Here is a 21,330-nt window from a genome sequence, read left to right as displayed (position 1 = left end):
CGTAATGCGAGAGGTGAGCACGATGCGTGCATAGAAATATACAGGCGACTTAAAATACGCGAAACGCACGATACGACAGTCAGCGGAATAATAGAGTAGGGATGTGTCGTTCACGAACGACCTAGTTCAGTGAACGATTGGTTGATGAACGAACGACGAACTAACGAACGATAAGAATAATTTAATCGTTCAATTGAACGAAATTTATATCGATAATAATTCTTGTTTTGAACTATCGTTTTGAACAGTGCAGTGCTACCATACTATAAGACCGATATGCCCTAGTGTCCTACCCATAACTTTATTATCTATGAAACTGCCAACCATTTACATTAAAGGTGTGGCGAGCCGCCGCCACATAATTTCTCTCCGACATCGGCAACATTGTAAGGCGGTTGGTCACAGTGGTTTCTTGGCTCAGGACGGCGACCGCCTTCCGACCTTACCTTCTACGCATTCTTCCGCTAGAAATCCTGCACTTCTCCCACCACCACCATAAATTCGTCCTGTTTTTTCGTTCAACCAAAAAACGAAGAAACCTCTCGACCGACCGTCAAGATCCTTTTTCTGTGGTTCCGCTTTCCACTCATAAGAAAGCAAACTATTTTTGTTTTTATTTTTCTTTTCAATAAATAAAAACTGCGCTGCATCGCTAACTTCGAGACGTGTTGTTTTTTTTCACTCCCAAGCGCCCTCGTCCTAATCCAGTAGTTAGTTGGAGGAGCTCCGGTGATAACCTGAGACCTCCACAAAGGCATAGTCGCATAGATACACCTTATCACAGTAAATCATATCATATATAATAATTTATAATATTATCTATGTATATCTTAGATAATATATATTGTATATGATCTAATATAATATATATAATATATATCTAATATGCGTGCAGTAATAACTGATTCAATGATGATTCGCGCCATTCGCAGGTTTTAAATGAACTGTATATTAAATTTAAATTATGTTTATATTATGTTTTGACATTTTGTTGTACCAATTATATATTATTAATGAAATATGCTTCGTTTATATTAATGTATACAATGTACATTTTATTATATATGTTTATTTTTATAAAAATAAAAGTTATAAATAATATCATTGTTTGTTATTTATTATTAGTCATATTTACATATTATATACATACACTGATTTCTTTATAAATTAGATCTATAAATATCTTTGAATTTGAATCTTTATGATTATGACTATGTAATTTCTATTGCAATGTACTAATATGTATGACCAATTCTCAGTCTGTTTAATACAACTATATCTCCTGTGTTAATAATTGCTTTTGGTCTGTTGTTTGTTCCAATTTCCTGTTGCTCAGTGCTCTTTATATTTTTTTTTTTCATTTGCCATTTCTTTTTTATAGGTTGTTAATAACTTGTTTAATATTTTTATCTGAGTGTATTCCAAGGTAAATTTTATTACTTTTATATATTATTATATTAATACTAAACATAACTCTAGTCCCTAAAAATCACTTGTGTGTTTTATAATACAATATATCTGATTCTAAAACAAATTTTACAGTGAGAATCTATACTACTGTGTAGGTACTGTATTTTTTTTATATAACAGAGATATTAAACCAAAATATCTTATTTAATTTTAAGACTGTAGAATTATTAGAATATGATTATAAAAATTAAAAATCTGATTTAGTGTTCATTAGATTAACTCAAGATTTATTAATTTGACACCATTATTAGCTTGTTTTTATTGATAATTGTATACACCACAAGTGATTTGGTGATGAAATGGACTGAAAAATTATATTTATAAATAATATAATATTTCAATATTATATAGTTTGAATAACAACCTTAAAACTAATAAAAGTAAAAAATCTAAAATATTTAATATGTATATGAATGTTGTATGAGACCTCGGCTTCTTTAAAATGTGGTCTTTTTTATTCATATACATGTAAAAACAACAATTTTTAAATTCATCATTCAATTGGTATGAAATATCTATGAAAAAATGTCTTTAGTATTATTTAAATCAAATAAAAATAAAATAATTATTTTAATTATATTATAGAAATAATGGTAAAATTTCATAATAATATTTTAATGCATCTGTTATTTTATGATTGTTTTAATTGAACAAACTTTTTAAACATAAAATTATTAATGTAAATTATATTAAGATTTGTTCAGTTTGGAAATTTTAAAAATATAGTTTAAAAATAATCAATTACATTAAAATTAATAAATTTAAGTAGAAAATATGCCATACTACAGAGGCAGAACTTCTGAACTATGGAATCATTTTGAGCCTGTAGAAGGTGATAAAGCTAAATGTGGCTACTGCAGTATTAAATTGAGTACTGCAGGTGGAAGCCTGAATAATTTAAAAAGACATTTGCTAGCAAGACATCCAACAGTGACTATTAATTGGAAAGAATCCAATCAGCAAAGAGGTACTTTCATGTTTTTATTTGTCATGCTTAATAAAAATAATAATATTATTTGAAAATTTAAAAAATTTTTAACTTAAATGTCAACTTATTACTATTTAAGAGTTACCTCATGCTGAACATGATATACAAACAATCAGCATCTCAACTATTTCTTCTAGTTCACCTAACGTTGCACAGACCAGTTCAGTTTTGACTCCAATTCCATCATCAGGTGCATCTGAGTATTTTCAACAGCTACCTAATCGTCTACATGCCCAAACACGAATGACCGACTTTGTTCAACAAAGTCGACCAATTTCAGTGACTAAAAAAAAACAATATGATGAACAACTTGCTAAAATGATTGTGAAGAGGTAATACATACTTTTAGTGTACTTGGTATAATTTTTTTAGATATTATCCATTTGCAATTGTTGAAGACCCTGAGTTCAAGAAATTTTTAAATTTGTTAAATCCTTCATATACATTACCTAGTAGGAAGACCATATCTAACAATATTATACCAAGACTTTATGAAAGTTCTAAAAATGATGTGCAACGTTTAATAGATCAAACTATAGCTGTATGTCTCACAACAGACTGTTGGACTTCAAATGAGAATACAAGTTTTATGGCCACAACTGCTCATTTTTTTGATATAGACACACAATTGAAATCTTTCTGCCTTGATTGCACAGAATTTGATGAACGACATACAGGTGACAATATTAGTGAAAAACTTATTACAACTATGAGAAATTGGAATATTTCTCATAAAGTGACAGCAATTGTCAGTGACAATGCTGCCAATGTAACAAGTGCTATTCAAAAGACTAAGTATCGTCAGGTTTCGTGTTTTGCGCACACATTGAACCTAGCTGTCCAGAATGGTCTTAAGCATATTTCACCTATCACCCAAAAGGTTAAAAGTATAGTAGAATACTTCAAGCGAAGCCATCATGCGTTAGCCAAGTTATATGCTACTCAAGATCAGATGAATCTACCAAAACTGAAACTCACACAAGACGTTGTCACTAGGTGGAACTCCACTTTTGATATGTTACAACGATTTGTTAAAGTTAAGGATGCTATAAATTCTACATTGGCAGTTCTTCAAGCAAATGTAGAGATATTAACTCCAGAAGAATGGATAATTGTTGAAAAAGCTTCAGTAGTTCTAGAAATATTTTATGAGGTGACAAAGGAAATCTGTGGTGATCAATATGTTACACTATCGTCTGTATTGATTTTTACTGGTGTCATTTTAGAGTCTATGAAAATGTACGAACAAGATATAAGTTTGCCAATTGAAATACATGAAATGGTATCTACTTTGAAACAACAAACACTGACTCGTCTAAAACCGCTAGAAGACAATGATCTCGTTACACAGGCTGCACTATTGGATCCGCGATACAAAAAATTGGCATTTTTAAATATAAGTGACAACAAATATAACACTGCTCTTAATAAATTGAAAACTAAAGTATGTTCTGTACAAATTGAAGGTGTAAATAATTCACATAATGAAAATCTACAACAGAGTGATGAGTCTAATACTACCAGAAGTTCATTGTTGTGGAAATCCTTTGATGAGCAATATAACAGACAGAAAGCTTCACATAACCCACAAGCAGCCAGTATTATAGAAGTTGATAAATATTTGAATGAACCAATTTTAAATAGGCATGAAAACCCTCTTACCTGGTGGAATAGTAGAAAGTCCCAATATCCCCGCTTATATAATTTAGTATTAAAAAGACTATGCATTATTGCTACATCTGTTCCGTGTGAGAGACTCTTTAGTAAGGCTGGAATGACATTAACTGACCAAAGAAACCGGATTAAACCAAGCAAAGCATCTCAAATACTTTTTTTAAACCAAAATCTATAATAATTTAACAAGTAACAAGGTATTAGGTAAGTAATAGCATGTTCTGTGATATGTATAGATTAGGTATATCTATATATAGCATAGAATTACCAATAGGCTAGGTAAAGTTAAACTAAAGATGTGATAAGATACCTATTACCTACCTTTCCATTATTATTTTTTATTATTACTATTATTTTATAATTTATTAATTTAATATATTATACCTCTAATCTTTTATACTTCAGTTGAACCTACAGTTATCTACGTTTTTTTTTATACATATTTATATTTTATACTTTGTATTTCTATAAAGTTGAACGATATAAATATTTATTCAATGTAATTTTATTTTATATATTATGTTATATATATATTTATATATGTATAGTATTGTTCTTGCATTTGTTTAATAATAATATAAAAATGTATTTGTAATAGTAGTTAAATTAATTAAGAATTTCGAAGTATACAATCATTACAATCCGACATCCGTCAGTCCATGTATCGTTCAATTTGAACGATGAACGAACGAAACTCAATGAACTACATGTCTACAACACCCTAACTGAACGAAACTTTTGGTTTCCCTCCTTAAATTTATTCTAATTCAGAACCATATACAATATACATATGCATATCGTTCAGTGAACTAGTTCAATTAAGTGAACGATGAACGACCGAACTAGCTCACCCAACTGAACGAAACTTCCCATCCCTATAATAGAGCGTCACTCCCGACACTGCGGTACGTGAACCCAGTCACGGAGGTAATGGGCGTGGTTACGGCCTGCCGCGACGGCGGCGATACGGTGCACAACGCCATCTCTGGAGCGTTGCATACGTTTTACTTTTACTATTGCGTCCTCTTAAGTCAGGGGTCGGCAACCTTTTTACCTACACGGGCCATAATTTGTTTCAGTTTTTAATGGAGGGCCGCATACAAAATTAAAATATTAAAAAATATAATTTTAACAAATAATACTAATATATTTACAGATAGCAACAAACATATTATGAATTTAACATTGCAGTTATGCTTATTAACTAATTTTTAATTAAATACATTAGTAGAGACAATTTAAAAGTTTAAAAATAATTATTAATTAATTCTTGAATGCAATTTAGTATACAAATATTAAGTTACTAGTGTGATTTTTGAGGTTGAATTTTTCCCGCCAATTCATTTATATCCGCTTTTAAATTGGATGTTGATATCCTTAAAACAGCATTCAAGTGTTCATCGCTTAACCGTGAACAATATTTATTTTTTCGGAATTTAAGTATTGAGAATGTCTGTTCACAAATATATGTGCTACCAAAAGCAGTAATCATTTTTTTAGCAAAACTTTTAATGCCTTTAAAATCTATTTCAGAAAGACTTGAATAAAATATTTTTAGGTCATTACTTTCTTTAAAAGCATTTTTAAGAATATCGTTGTTTTGCAATTCTATGACTTCCATATGTAAATTAGATTCAACATCGTCAATGTCGACAGAAAAAGGGTTTTGAAACAATTTGATTTTATTCTCTTGTACGTAAAAATCAGAAAATCGTATTGAAAATTCATTTTGTAGGTTTTCTATTATATTTAAAAAATTAATTTTTGTAGTTTCCCAATTTAAAGTTGATTTGGTTGATTCTAATACAGTTTTACAGCATACAAAATGATCCAAGTGCTGTTCATTAATATGTTTGTGTAATAATTTTAATTTCACTTGAAATGATTTTATATTTGAATACATATCTGACAACAATTTGTCTTTACCTTGCAGTTTTGTATTCAGCTCATTTAATAAAGTTGTTATATCAGTTAAAAATGCCAGATTAAGAACCCACTTTTCATTTGATAATTCTGGTACAATTTTACCTTTTTCTGACATAAAAATATTTATTTCATTTCGTAAAATAAAAAACCGTTTCAAAACCACACCTCTACTCAACCACCTTACTTCGGAAAAATATATTACATCCCCATATTCAGCATCGCATTCTTCCAAAAATATTTTGAATTGACGATGTGCCAACGCATTTTTGCGTATGTAGTTAACCGTCGATACTACAATATTCATTACATCTTTCCATGCTAAAACTTTGCAACATAATGCCTCTTGATGTATGATGCAATGAAATATCATAGGTGCTTCATGTCTTTCTTCCACCATTTTCGCATTTATTCTCCCAATTAATCCTTTATTAATTCACTCATATTTCTACCACCGTCTGTAGTAACACTAACTAGTTTGTTCCAACTTAATCCAAGTTTTTTAAATGTTTTGTCAATTTCGATAAATAAGTCTTCTCCCGTTGTAGTTCCCTTCAAACTACATAATTCAGCTAATTCTTCAGAAATATTGAAATTAAAATCAATTCCTCGAATAAATATTAATAACTGAGCAGTATCACAAACATCAGTACTTTCGTCAGTTGCGATAGAAAAACAATCAAATTTAGAAACTTTTTCTTTCAGTTTGAATATTAAATTTGTTCCTAACTCTTCGGTACGTCTAACACAGGTCCTAGCTGAGAGACTGATGTCTTCAAATTGTTTTTTTTTCTCAGGGCATATTTCATTTACAACGGCTAACATACATTTTTTTATAAACTCAGAGTCGTTGAATGGACGATTACACTTGGCTATCATTTCAGCAACTACGAAACTAGCTCGTACTCCTGATTCGTTTTGATTATGTTGTAATTTAAAACTATTTTGTTGACTAGTTAATGAACTTTTAAAATTGTTTATTTTAATCTGTCTAAGATCACCAGTGAGAGTGTCAAATTTTAATTTATGCTCTGTTTCATAGTGACGTTTAACATTATACTCTTTTACAGTTAAAATGGTTTTTTTGCAAATTAAACATAATAGTTTACCTTTATTTTCGATAAAAAAATATAAATCTGTCCATGATTCGTTGAATGTACGATGTTCATTACTAATTTTACGTTTTTTTGACATTGAATTGATAGGTTATTATAAAACAGTTGAAATTTAAACTTCACGTTGGAATGATTCGAAACGAACTGCACTAAGCCACTAAGGCCATAACCAATACGTATTTGTCGTATTCGAAGATATATATATTACATAAGATTAGATTACGTTTTCGATCATAGCTTATCTCGCATTGATTAAATATTATTTATATATTTTATAATAATTTAAGCTACAAAATTAAAATTTTAAATACCTTGAATTATATTTGGAGGGCCGCAACAAAAAGTTCCGAGGGCCGCATGCGGCCCGCGGGCCGCGGGTTGCCGGTGCCTGTCTTAAGTGAATGCAATTAAAAACAAAATATCAAATTATTTTGATTCTTACACACTTTGTTTTAAATATTTTAAAATTCTATATTACTTAACAGTAAAATTTGTATTCACTTATATCAATTAATTAATAGTTATTGTAAATTTGTATGCCAATTATTTAAATGATTATATGTAAAAATAATAATCATAACCCACCGTTCAAATAAAAATCCACTTGATCTTGAGATCTACTTAAAATATTTTTATCCTCAAATATCTTTTTGGTAGATTTTAAACCAACATCTTTGAGTCTTTTCATTGTGTTGAAATATTTGGCATAAACTTTTCCCTTTGGTGCTTTACAAGAAAAATCTTTTAAGAAATATACATCCTATAAATTAATAAAATAATTAGTAAAATTTATCAAGCTTTATTAAAGTAATACTTTAAACCAGTTTTATTATATAGTTTAGTTGATGGTTTACAAAGTTCTTACCTTTATTTCTGTTGGAAATGATTTGACAATGGCATTCGATATATTATCGGCTAAATCTATTGTCATGGTTCTGTTTTTTTTAATTAGATCATTTATGATTATTTCCACCAATAAAGAGCGAGACGATTCATTTAACTTTTTTTGTTTATAGTAATAATCTATTATCATTGAACCTTGAGTACTTTTGATTAAAATGTCATTTAGATCAAATCCAACTGCTGGTGGCTTAGTATTTTGTAAAGTTAAATTTTGGACTGGAGTTTCAGTTATTAATTTAGGTTTCAATATTGAAATATCGAGTTGTTGTCCTTGATTTTTTTGATACTCTTCTAAATGTTTTTCAAATTTAATATGTATTCCAAGTGGAAAGTTTGTTAATAATAATCCTATATGTTTGCTCTTCATAGATTTCAATGCATCTGTATCTATAAGTTGATCTAAAAATAAAAATGATTATTTATATTATATACATTTAATAAGTATGTTTATTTGTTACATAATATTCAAGAAATTGTATATTACATAATTCTATAATTATCAATTTATGTATCATAATACACAAGTTAACCACTTATGGCCATCAAAAGAGTTAAAACTAGCAACAGTTCAAATTGTTTTTTAAATTATTGTTTTAAACTAGGGTTACAGCATGGTACACAATGAAAAAATATTTTTCAGCAAATGTTGTTGATTTACTTAATAATTATTTAATAAATCATCTATGACTGTAAAGTGTAAATGGTAATTTATTTATCTGGCAACATTTTTAATTACAAATTTTTTTTTAGTTTAAAAAAATTAGATAAATTCAAGTTTTTTACCTATACAAGTTTGATACACACATTCTAGGTTCCAAGATTTTAGAATATCCCACATGTTTAAGATTTCATCATTTGATATGGTGGGTAATGACAAACTATTTATATTTGTTTCATTATTTGATAATTTTGATGCATGTTGTAATTGGTCCTGTGATAAATTGTCACTATTTGAAACAAACAAACTTTCTACACCTATTTCAGTGTATGTGTTGGGTTGTTGGGATTCAGATTCATTCATATTGTTTTCAAGATTTATCCAGGATTCCATTTTCTATGATACTTAATATAATAAATAATGATACAACGCAATATAGATAAATAAAATTGTTACAAAAAAAAAAATAATAATAATAATAATAATAATAATATAATGGTTAACTATTAACTTAAATTATTTAATTGTATGGGTATATAATATTATAATTTAATATTTATACACTTAAGTAAAATAATTTTTTAATAATATTCTTTCAATCTTATAAATAAATCCCCATTTAAAAGTTTAGAAATATTTATTGGTGGTCCACTGCAGTCTTCTGGATTTAAAACAGTTTTTAAAATTGTATTTTTATCTTTATTGACTTTGTATGCTTTTAAATGAGGACAATAGCAATCAATTTCAATCTGATTGACTACAATTATAACATTTAAATTATTTAAACTTATGACAATATCTAAAATCTCATATAAGCACACTTCATCAATTAAATTTGTTAAAAAATATCCGGTTTTGTATGTTGTACCTTTATAATCTATTTGAGAATAGCTACATAAATTAATATCAAATAAAAAGCCATAAATTCTTTCTAAAAAAGTTGTATGATTGCTAGTTATTTTATGTTTGTCCTCTAATTCTATATTATTTTTATTATTTTTATAATTCATTATGTTATATGTATATTTATATTAACATTTTTTGGCTGATGACAATGTTATATTCTTTCGAGAACTTATATTACCTACGAGCATATTCATATATAATAGGATATGATGTTTTAGTTTTAATGTATCCTGGAAAAGTAAAACGTAATTTAAATTATGATGCTTAATAAGTTCTTTTAAATGATTTATAGTATTTTCTTTAATTTGACTTGATAATAAAATGTAAATTATTTCTAAGAAAATTTTAAAAAATGCCCATACTGGATCATCTTTTGGAACTAAATCACCAATGATTAATGAAAAGAAATGCACAATAGTCATCATTTCTCGTGCAGTCATTTTTAAGTGGAATTTCTGAATATGAATTGATTGAATAAGTGGTGAGGCATTGCCAATTTCAATACTTCCATAATTAAAATTTTGTTTTCTTTAATTTAATGTATGCAATGAGAAAATTTTTACATTTTCGGTGTAGTATTTTATTATGTGACACATATTATAATGACAGATACCTTCAAAAATATCATGCATGATATCGATACTATAATTTGTTGTTGCGTGAAAAAAATTTAATTGATTAAAAATTGGTTCTTTATAAATACCAGTCATTTTAAAATGTATTTATATCTTCTAAATAGTTTTCATAATTTCGAAGTAACAAAACATTTTCTTCGAATGCTTTTTGGGTAACCAATTTATTTTCTTTACAAAATCGTCAGAAATAGTTTGCGGAAAAAGATTTACTAAATTCTAGAACACTATTTAGCCCTAAATTATCACCAACAAGTAAACCTAAAATAAAGTGTACTTTTTTTTCCCCTTCTGAAGTTTTAATAAATATACCATCAATTTCAAGTTTATTTAATTCATTAATTAATTGTTTTAGGCATTAATCATTACCTAAGTTTTTTATATCAATTGACTTTAGTAAAGCAGCAACAAATATATTGGAAAGCTTGGATTGGTCACTTAACGGAAAACTATAATAAACGGCACGAATAGAATGACAAGAAGAGTGTGAACTTAATGGGTTGTTTACTTCAAAATCATCTATGTATAAAAAGTACGGAATTACAATTTTATTATGATAATGTGACATTTTTTCTTTCCATAAAGCCCCCTGAATGAAATGTGTCAAAATAGTATCATCTGAATTGTTCTTCAAGTATTGATAATGAGTTAAAGTTTTATTCAAGTTATTGTCATTCTCAAAAAATGATTTGAATTGAAATTGTATTGGCATTAAAATTCCTTTTGTAATTTGCTCATTATAGTTGGTTTCTCCAAGAGTAGAAACTAAATTTATCTCATTATGAATAGTGAATTGATTAACACTAGTAAACAAATTATTATTTGTTAACCATTTGTTTAAAAGATACTCTGAACTACATAATTTAAATGGTGTAGAAATAGCTGAAATTAAAGTATGAAAAGAAGAGAGTAATAATGGGTCTTTAATTTTATTATTTACAAAATTAATTAATACATCAGTAATAGGTTCAATCAAACTCTGTGAAAATTGTTTTTGTAAACTCACTACATCTTTTCTTGAAAAATTATTATTATTATGCAGTGACATTGTAAAATTTATTGCTGATTGATGAATTGTGTTAATAGCAATATCAATATTAGAATTTGTACAATCAACACCATTTTCATAATCATTAGGCTTAGGCATTACATTTTCACATTGAGTTTTATGAGATTCTTTGAGGAAATTGTGAAGATTCACATATTTATTTATATTTTCAGGTATTACAGTATTATCATCTATTTCTTTTTCTTTATGGTTAATTTTTATTTTCTTTGTAACATTTTTAGTGTGTTTTTGTATGTGTCTTTTAAAACTATCTAAAGTAGAAAAAACCTGGAAACATTGATTTTCTGTACATTCATATGTACTAGATGGCTTTAACATATGTATTACTTTGAAATGGACTACCAATGTTGATAATGATGAAAATTTAGATTTACAGATAAAACAAATCATTTTAAATTAATTTACCCTCCTAGAATTTTCAACTAAATAATAAGGTTAAATATATAGGTACAAATTTAAATATTATGGTTAGGTTATCTACCTAAAGCCTATCTACCTGTTTGTTGAAAAAATATATAAACTACTATAGGTACTTCCTATATAATAAGTGTATACTCATTATAATATAAAAATAAAATTAAGCTATGTTCAGTGTTGACACATGCAATCTACTTAAAAATGAATTTAGTTAAAAGTTTCACTAAGACATAATATTAAAATGTAGGGTCATGTAATTAAAATAATTTTTCAGCTTTTTTAAAATAAATGTAAAATGTTATAGAAAATGTTACCATCTAAATAACATTTTATAATCGACTGAACCATACTGAGGTAACGTCGCGTAGTATTTAAATATATCTATTTAGATGGCAACGTAAAAACCTCGGCAGCCGGCGGAAAAACTACGAAAATTACCGCAGTGTGGACGGGCCCTAGCCCCTGAGTAATTCAGTCTTTAATACTTGGAAAATTGGGAATCAACTCATACACAGCTGTAGATATATTAGACATTAGTTAGTTTTAAGTGTTGTATCATACCTTACAAAAATGATTGTGACATCCGCTTTTTACCTATTAGTATTGTAGTGAGTACTGTGTAGGTACAACGACTTTACTCAACAACGTTATAATGAATAAATGACTTATTGTACAAATAACAGTTCAAAAAAACAACAATATTGTACAAATTAACCACTTAAAACAAATTAAAAAACCGTTAATAACTTGCAGAATAACAATATCTTGTGAATTAACGATTTCACTAAGATGACGCGACGCAAATAAAAAGTATATAACAGTTTTATAATAATTGTAATAAAATAGTAGCGTAGTGTGTGTGCAAGACACGGGACCATAGACAAGAGACAGAGGCATTTTCATCAGACGTCCATTTTTATTATATTTTTTAAATTTTAGATAACATTTAAAAAAATCCTATCCATAAAAAGTTATTTATAACTAATATATTAAGTAATGTATAAAATTTATAATTATAAACGGTCAAAACAATAAAATGGTTTGTAGTTTCAATTCGAATGATCGGTTAAAAAATCACAGCAACAATATTAATATATTTTTACAATCTATTAACAAGGTTTATTAAATTAAGTAGAAGGTTAATTAAATTAACAAAAGTTGTTAGTAAAAATTATAAAATATTTATAATTTATATTTATAATTTTTACGAGGAAAGATTATGAATAATTTTATCAAATCAACAAATTTGGTTTATTATAATAGTCAAATATATAATCATTACAACAAACAGTTTTTTAAAACAATAACATGGTTTTAATTTCAACAATTATTGGTTTATCGATAACTAACAAACCTAGTTTGTTAAAAGTACCCAAGATATTTCTCTGGGTGTATATAACGAATACGTGACACTGGTCAATTATGTAAAATATTGGTACAATAAAAGATTTCGATAATATAAACAAAATGCTTTTAATATGCTTAAAAATATTTTATTAGAAAATAAGTGTTTGTATGTCCTTGGCACGATGGTATGCAAAAATGTATAGGTATACAGGGTGATTTTTTTATCAAACAACACTCATTATTTCAAAAAGTATAGATTTTTTTCATTTTTTTTGTTTTCAAATTTTTAGATACATGATTTTCTACAACTGTATAAAATTTTGATTTTCAAATGGAAACCTATATTAATAATTGCATAAATTAATTAAGCCATTTTTTTCATGAATTTTCACGTTAAAATTTTTAACTTTTAATTGATCCGTCGGCGAGTTATAGCTGTTCAAAGTTGGTTGATTTTAGAAAGTTTTTAGGTGTTATACATCAGTACTAATTAGTCAGAATTGGGATTTTTATCCAGTAGCTATAATAGTAATGAATTCGATATCAACGATCCATGGTGAAGCGGAGAGTGGTGTGTTGTATTATATGTATGAATATTTTATAAGAGATGTTAGTACGTAAGAAATAAGTTAAGAAAAACTATAGATAATAAGTAAAACAGCAAAATTCAATAAGTTAAGCAATACTTAATTATTCACACAAATAGGTTAAAATAACAATTGTGCAATTCAGTGTCAGTAAACTTTATATTACAGTTAGCATAGTAAGCAAGATATAATAATAAGAAATGTAAATAAATTTGTTTAATAATTTATTAATCGGGTTAAAATAACAATTACATAATAATCATAGTGTCATAGTTGTTTGGTCGCGGTACAAATGATTCTACAAATGATTCTCAAACTGCTCTTGTCAGTTGGCAACACTGTCAGCCGGCAACGAAACATCCATCGCGCTACGCATTTCCGTGTGACACACTGTCGTGTTCTCGGAAGACATTTTCTTTTATTATTACGTTTTCACGACGTCAACAACACGTTGTTCTCGTCGCGTTTTTTGGTCGACTAGTTTTTTCTTTGTTTTTCGTTTCCGAAATCAAATGTGCGTGTGCGCCCTTCGTCGCCACCAAATTTCATAGGAGGTATCGGTCCGTTGTCGCTGCTCGATAGCGTTTTTCGTAACCTCGCGTGTGCGCCCTCGTCGCCTCCGAAATCTGCGAACGCGTTACGTGCCGTTCCATGTGTACGCCCTCGCCGCCATCACCATACAAGCGTTTTCAACCGTGGTGTCATCTCACATTGCCATCAGCTGCTGTTCATCACTCTGCGAGCCACATCCGGTGATATTACTTTTTTTTTTATATATTATTACTTAGTTAATATAAAACATTTGTAAATTAGTTGTAAGTTTTCTCCCCCCGTCCCGTTACTTGTAAATAGTACGTAAGCAACATTTTTTAATACAGTCCATTCAAATCTTTTCTCATAATCTGTTTATTTCGATTTATTCAACAAAATTCCTACTTTTCTTCCTATTATCTATCCGGCGTTCTAGGTTGTCGGCATTATCCCGCGTAATATCACGGTCGGGAAGGTCGCTGCCGCACAATAGTGTCTATAAACTGTAAATTTAACGTAGTAATAGAAAAATGTAAAACAATCGATAGTAATTCGATTGTAAGTGTAATATATAAGAGAGATGGCTAAGACAGCAAAGGGAGTCAGTAATGGTGATCGTGTGACTCGATCACCACCGGACGTCGTGTTCAAACTTCAAATAAAGTACTTTGCGTTATTTTGTGTTTAACTTTATTTTGGTATACGTCCGAGTAATCGGCGTATACGACAGGTGATAATATTAAATTTGCACCTGTTATTAACTAGCTGTTTTATTGTCAATTGTTATATAATTATAATATTAATTGGACTAATATTACTACTATAAATACTATTACGACTAATACTATTACTATTTCGATTACCGACTCCGACGATGATGCATAATACGTCATTCTAATAATAGATACCGATTAGTGATTATGAAAAGCCAAAAGTTAAGAATACCCTTGTTTTCTGTAACTTCGCCCCACCTATAACATTAAATTATTTAAATTTATGAAGCAAAATAATAATCTTGCGTTCTGTATAATCACAAAACAATAATTCCAATACCATAGACCTTACGAGTATACTTATTACCTAGTATAAGGTTTATTAATACCTATATTAATATGTACATATCCGAGATCGCAACTGGCAAGCTATCATCCAGATTTCAGTTATATAATGTTTCATGATTACACGATACCTCGTGACAATTTACTGAAAAGTGAAAACTTTACTTTTACAGTAAAAGTTTTACTAACGTCTGACCGTACGCCATATTGTACTATGTAGTATGACTATTGTGATAATCTTATGAAGCATAGTACATCAGACATCAACATTATAATAAAATAACATGACATAACAGTCAATATTATATTATATTAATATTATTTATATTATAATAATATGTCAAAATGTGTTGTTTATATTATATTTTATTTTGTTTATTAATTTAATTAAACATAAAAGTACCTATTTAAATTATGGTTACTCGTGTGAATTTGATACTTGGAAAGTCCTATTAGATATTGGTAAGTATTACTTATTTTGTAGTTAAATGTATAGTGACCAGATATAAAAATTTAAATCTTAGCTTCTCCTCTGTCGTAATTGCCAATGCATACACCCATTTTGCCCATATAGACCATAGGTTAGGATTTTTTTAAAATTATTATTATTACCTACCTAGGAAGGTACTAAAAAACTAATTATTTAAAATTATTATATCAACTCTTAGATGTGTGTCTTTATGATGATTACAATTCTATGAAATTTAAGTAAACTTAAACTAAAGTACCTATAAATATTTTAGTTATTTTTTTGAAGGTAAAATACCAAGTGGAAAATTTGAATAAATTAATACAAAACTTTGTTAAAATATAGGAAACATTAACAAATTAAATTAACTATGCTAACAACCAATTAGATTGCATTAGCTCGAACCACAAAATATAAATTAATACAAAATTATAAAAAATCATAAATGTGTAGTACCTAATAATATTTTCAAAAAATATTGCAATTTCATATACTTAACACTATTTTTAATGACACTAGGATTTGCATCAAAAAAAGAGTTCTATCCTATGAAAAATAGTACTTCTGGTCACCATATTGTTATATGTAAAAACTATTATAAATAATTCTTATTATAATTATTTATAAACATTTTGATTTCAGTTAATACATCAGCTCTATACAATTTTTGTTGCAACTTACATGGATTACTGACTTGTTAATTATTCCAGTCAATATGGTTAACATTTTGATAATACAATCCAGTAGGACTTTAACAATGATAGTTGCTCTATAGTCAATGCCATTTTAGAAAATCTATAGCATACTAAAATTCTTAATAATGATATTCTAAGATTTTCTGTATTCACAAAAAATATCCAGATGATTTGATTGATATATATTAAAACAATATTCCAATTTACAACTGGAAACAATAAAAATAAAAATATTGGTTTCTATATTGGATTTTAATATTTCAATATGCGACAAAATAAAAAATATGGTTTTTATACTTAGTACCTACATATTTTAAGTGAAATATTATTCAAGTAATTAGGTTTTTATTGTATTTTTTTAAATACCTTATCAACTAAATTTGAAAGAAGTGTAAACAATTGAATCCAACCAACATTCCAAACATTCCAGAGGAAAATATCACCAACCATTTTATATGTATATAAAACTAAAAATTGTAAATGAAAAAAATGTATTGTAATTTGTATGACATTCCATACTTAAATTTAAATAAGGTTACAACATCAATCATTTAAATTTTAATCCTAAAAGATAATTCTGAAATATTATAGCTTGCTGGTGCATTGATTAGTAAAAATAGAAATTTAGGTATTGTAAAATAAAAAAAGTAAATATTCTAGTATAAATCAAATAAATAATTTAAAAAAAAATCTTTTGGTATCTAAAATCTATGATTAATTATTATATTTAAATTGCTACTAAGTATTTGTTTTTATGATGCATGATGAATTTCAAGATAAAGTATTAGAAGAACATAAAATATTGTATTTTAATTTTAAATTGTATTGTTTTACATAGCAAGATGCCAAATACTGATATTAGATATTTTGTAAAGGCAGATACAGACTAGTGAAATGGGGGGGGGGAGGCAAAGATATTTATTAAATTAAATAATAAAAAAAAAAAAATGTTGTCTATTAGCAGCTATTGCATTGCCCCCTATGCCCTAAGCTTGTATCTGCCTTTTGGTAAATGATGGTATTGTAGCCTATTTATTGTTAAATATTAGAAATAGTTTATATTAAAGTAATAAATTAAAAGATTAACATTTTTTTAGTAAGTAATTACATACCTGCATATAATACATTTTTGATGCACAAATAAGTTCATATTCTGCAATAATTTTTTCATAAAATCCAGGCCCTTCATGAATTTCTAATTTATATTAATATTATTAGGGCCACTTTTAAATTTTACTATTGTTTTAGGTCTGGGGTTATTGGAGAATTGTTTCTAATTTCTTGAATACATAAATCATTACTCATATTTTGCATAACTGCATAAAGAAACTTTTGGTTTAACTGTATCATCAAGTTAGAAATACATTTTCCATAGACCTGGACTTTAAAATGATGGTAAAATTGTATAGTGACTCATAATGATATTAATAGAAATTAGAAATTCATGATGAGCCTGGTTTTTATGAAAAAATTATTGTAGAATATGAACTTATTTGTGCATCAAAAGTGACGTGCGTGAAGTTGGCCCATCCACTTTGAAGTAGAGACTTAAAATTTTCACCAATAGTTTGCGAGTTATTTGCGAAGAATTTGAGAGTTCACTTTTAGAATTTGCGAAGAATTTGAGAGTTCACTTTTAGAGTTTGCGAGTTAGCTGTTTTTGAGCAGTAAGCAAAATAAAAATGGGTGGGCCAAACTAAAGCCCACCCTTGTCACTCTAAAATTTTGGAATATATACCAAAAGATGCTTCACAATTTGCGAGAATTTGCAGAGCCAACTTTCGAAATTTGCGAGTCCACCCTTTACCCACAAAACCCACTTTTTGATCGTGAAGTTGGCCCACCCATGTCATCCTAAAAATTTGAAATTGGTATTAAACGATAGCCTCTTATTTGCGAAAATTTGCGAGTCCACTTTTAGAATTTGAGAGTATGTTCTTATGGTTTTTAATTGTTTTTTTATTTTTTTATGGTTTCCAATGTTTATTTTTTTAGTATTGTTTAGTTTTTAATGTTATTTCAAATTTTAAATTGGTTACTTTATTTTAATGTTGCTTTAAAATTTCCAAATGGTTTTTGTATTTTTAACCTTTTTTCGCATTTATTAACATTTTTAATTTTTAAACTTCTTAACTTTAACGTTTAATAATATTCACCTTTTTAAAACTTTTTATCCTGTGTTTTTAGGATCAGTTTTTTTATGTTATTTTATATTCAAAATTCCTTATTTTATTTTGCGTTTATTTACAGTATTTTTTGCTTTCTAAGTTATATTTTTTTTCTACGTTTAAAATGTTATTTATGAATTAACCTTTATATAGATAACTATTTTAATGATTTTTTCACGTATCTACTTATAGCTCCACATCTTTTTGATTAGTTTAGCACATTTTTTTTCATTCGGTTTTTCAAAATTAAAGTGGAATTGTTATTGATAAATGTTGGACTGGCCCAAAGTTAATGTAAAAACAAACGTAGTTCATTTTTATATTTATTAGTAAGTTTGGTTAATTATTATTCAAATTTGATTAATTTATAAGTATACTGCGTGTATGTGAAAACAATGTTGTTAATAAATATTGCACAGATCACAAGAACAGAAAATAGTAGGTATGTTGCTGAAATGGTGAGTAAATTCAATGTATTATGATTTATGGCTTAGGTACTGTATGTGATTTTTCAAACTAAATTTCATACATTAGATCTACATTTAAGTTTGAAATTCAACCACTGTGAAAAAGTAAGTAAATTATGGATTTGTATTTGTAAAAAATATTCTCAATAATTATTTTAATTCAATTCACTCACATTCTATTATCTATCATATTATTTTGTTTTAGGAGTTGAACACAAAAAATAATTTATAAATAAAATAATTATTGCTATCTACTATTTTATATTGTATATATTGAATGCTGTATAATCTAGTTAAGTTGATACGATATGCATTGTTGTACGTATTGGCTGTCACAGTAAAGACATTTACTGATATTTACTATATTTTGAAAATTAAATCATGTAAGGAAAATGCCAATCTAAATAACTGGAAAATTTTTTAAGTATTTACGACTTATACTATTTGAATAACAACAAATATCAAAAATCGTTTGAGGCTAAACCGTTATTTAACGCGGTTTTGTAAAAATTTAAATATCAAACACTCATAAAAATTTTTTGTCTGAGTTCGGAAGAGTTTTTTTACAGATATTTGAAGAAAAATTTATGGAGAACCTTGTACCAAATTTTCAAAACTTAGTTATAAAAGAAAAAATTTTTACGATTTTCCAACCACAAAATTACTCGCAAATTTTCGCAATTTTGACATATTTCGTGAAAATTCGAACTTTAAGCACTTATATAAAAAAAATTGTGACTAACGATTTCGGATTTTTTTCATCACTTTAAGAAAAACTTATAAGAAACCTTGTATTAAATTTTCAAAATTTTCTGGTCAGCCAAAAAATTTTTATCGTTGTTTTAAAAAAAAATACTTAGAAAAATTGAAAATTTCAATTGTCTATAAATAGTTAAAAAAAAAACTCAAAATTCTTTGAAAATTTAACTGTGTATGGAGAACGCTAATATAAACATTTGGTGAAAATTTCAAGTATTTACATCGATTAGTTTTTGAGTTATAGCAAAATAAAAAATTTGATTTTGACGAAAACTGGTTTTGCGTAAAACTTCCCGTTTTTCCGTAATTTTTTTTTTGTTTTTCTCGATTTTTTTGAAAACTGTTGGAAAATGTTTACTTTTTACCTCGATAATGCACCAAGGATATTCACTTTTCCACCCCCGAAGTTTGAAATTGAAGCATAATTTCGACTAGTTTTGCTGTACACAGACACAAAAAAAAAAAAAACATACATCATTGTAAAATCAATACATTCATCACTCCGCTTAGAATCTTAAGTATAATTACCAACAAACAAATAATTTAAAATAATCATATTTTGTGATAACATAGTTGTCATTATATTAATTATTATTATTATTATTATTATTATTATTATTTTTTGTTATATTATTAATTATGTTATGTTGGCAGTTATGTCAACTTGCTGAGCGTGTGCTCACTGATTTTTATTGTATATATAAATAAATAATTTTAGTGTGTTTTTTTTTTGTAATGTTGTTGTAAATTGTATCGTAATCTTGTGCACTTACTATTTAAATACTGAACATGATTTAATTAAATAAACTACTAAGTTACAAAACACAAAATGGTGTTACGTTTAACTAAAATAAACTGAGAAATAAAATAAAACATATTTAATGTAAAAACATATGTTACGTTTTCCGTTTATAAATATAATAAAAATTCTAATCTTTTTAAATAAAATCTAAATAAAATTCCAATTTGTTATGTATGTTACGTAATTAATTATAATATATTATGTTATTATTACAATATTATGTAACGGGTATTCAACGCACAGCGCGATAGCTGGTTCGAATTAAAATAACAATAAACAGTCTGTAATAGAGCTTACGCGCACAACATCGTTTCGTTGTTCCTGTCTGTCCGACCATGTACTATACGATTATGTAAAACAAAGAAACATCACATTTGGCGACGAAGATGGGATCCGTTATATATTTTTTTTAAAGTATAAAGGAAAATTGTTTATATTAATTATGGGCGCAATGATTAAGTGAAAAGTGTGTGAATTTTTTTTGTGTGTCGTGAAAGCGTTAAGCGTACAAACCAAGTTCATTATGTCAAACACAATTTCATCTTTTGTACCAGATCAGGAACCGTTTAAAAATTATCTTGATCGTTTAAAAGCGCAGTTGTCTGTGCTAAAAGTAAAAGACGTTCAACGTCAAAAGTACCTCATTGCGTATATAGGTTCAGAAGCTTATAGTCAATTGAAGGACGCATGTT

At 27.4% G+C, this 21,330-nt stretch overlaps 3 protein-coding genes across 3 annotated transcripts; 1 reads left to right on the top strand and 2 right to left on the bottom strand.

The window, feature by feature from the left end:
• The first annotated feature begins 2,244 nt into the window (after positions 1–2,244).
• Positions 2,245–4,310, top strand: LOC126555810 (E3 SUMO-protein ligase ZBED1-like). Its single transcript, XM_050210686.1, has 4 exons — positions 2,245–2,437; positions 2,538–2,790; positions 2,831–3,858; positions 3,904–4,310. The coding sequence occupies exons 1-4, from the start codon at positions 2,245–2,247 to the stop codon at positions 4,308–4,310; spliced, it is 1,881 nt and encodes a 626-aa protein (XP_050066643.1).
• Positions 4,311–5,435: 1,125 nt separating this feature from the next.
• LOC114132646 (general transcription factor II-I repeat domain-containing protein 2A-like) lies at positions 5,436–6,455 on the bottom strand. The gene is made up of 3 exons (XM_050210685.1): positions 6,224–6,455; positions 6,059–6,166; positions 5,436–5,821 (listed from the first exon to the last, which is right to left on the bottom strand). Exons 1-3 carry the CDS (start codon positions 6,453–6,455, stop codon positions 5,436–5,438), a joined length of 726 nt encoding a protein of 241 aa, XP_050066642.1.
• A 20-nt stretch (positions 6,456–6,475) lies between these two features.
• Positions 6,476–9,218, bottom strand: LOC126555811 (uncharacterized). Its single transcript, XM_050210688.1, has 4 exons — positions 8,857–9,218; positions 8,036–8,472; positions 7,756–7,930; positions 6,476–6,633 (listed from the first exon to the last, which is right to left on the bottom strand). Exons 1-4 carry the CDS (start codon positions 9,122–9,124, stop codon positions 6,476–6,478), a joined length of 1,038 nt encoding a protein of 345 aa, XP_050066645.1. The 5' UTR covers positions 9,125–9,218.
• Between the last annotated feature and the right edge of the window lie 12,112 nt (positions 9,219–21,330).

This window comes from Aphis gossypii, unplaced genomic scaffold (genome assembly GCF_020184175.1).
Source record: "Aphis gossypii isolate Hap1 unplaced genomic scaffold, ASM2018417v2 Contig01133, whole genome shotgun sequence".
In the NCBI taxonomy this organism is placed as follows: Eukaryota; Metazoa; Arthropoda; class Insecta; order Hemiptera; family Aphididae; genus Aphis; species Aphis gossypii.
Note: the sequence above shows the minus strand (reverse complement) of the source record. Positions and strands in the feature narration are given on the sequence as shown.

Excerpts from the sequence above, each read along its gene's own strand:
- LOC126555811 (XM_050210688.1), bottom strand. The coding sequence starts at position 9,124 with ATGGAATCCTGGATAAATCTTGAAAACAATATGAATGAATCTGAATCC. Across the intron at positions 8,473-8,856 it reads TGTGTATCAAACTTGTATAG|ATCAACTTATAGATACAGAT; the intron begins GTAAAAAACTTG and ends TTTTATTTTTAG. Across the intron at positions 6,634-7,755 it reads AGTGGATTTTTATTTGAACG|AATTAGCTGAATTATGTAGT; the intron begins GTGGGTTATGAT and ends ATATTTCTGAAG.
- LOC126555810 (XM_050210686.1), top strand. The coding sequence starts at position 2,245 with ATGCCATACTACAGAGGCAGAACTTCTGAACTATGGAATCATTTTGAG. Across the intron at positions 2,438-2,537 it reads AGAATCCAATCAGCAAAGAG|AGTTACCTCATGCTGAACAT; the intron begins GTACTTTCATGT and ends TTACTATTTAAG. Across the intron at positions 3,859-3,903 it reads ATTGGCATTTTTAAATATAA|TATGTTCTGTACAAATTGAA; the intron begins GTGACAACAAAT and ends TGAAAACTAAAG.
- LOC114132646 (XM_050210685.1), bottom strand. The coding sequence starts at position 6,455 with ATGGTGGAAGAAAGACATGAAGCACCTATGATATTTCATTGCATCATA. Across the intron at positions 6,167-6,223 it reads AGTAAGGTGGTTGAGTAGAG|AAAAAGGTAAAATTGTACCA; the intron begins GTGTGGTTTTGA and ends TTTTTATGTCAG. Across the intron at positions 5,822-6,058 it reads GCTGAATACAAAACTGCAAG|AGAATAAAATCAAATTGTTT; the intron begins GTAAAGACAAAT and ends TTTACGTACAAG.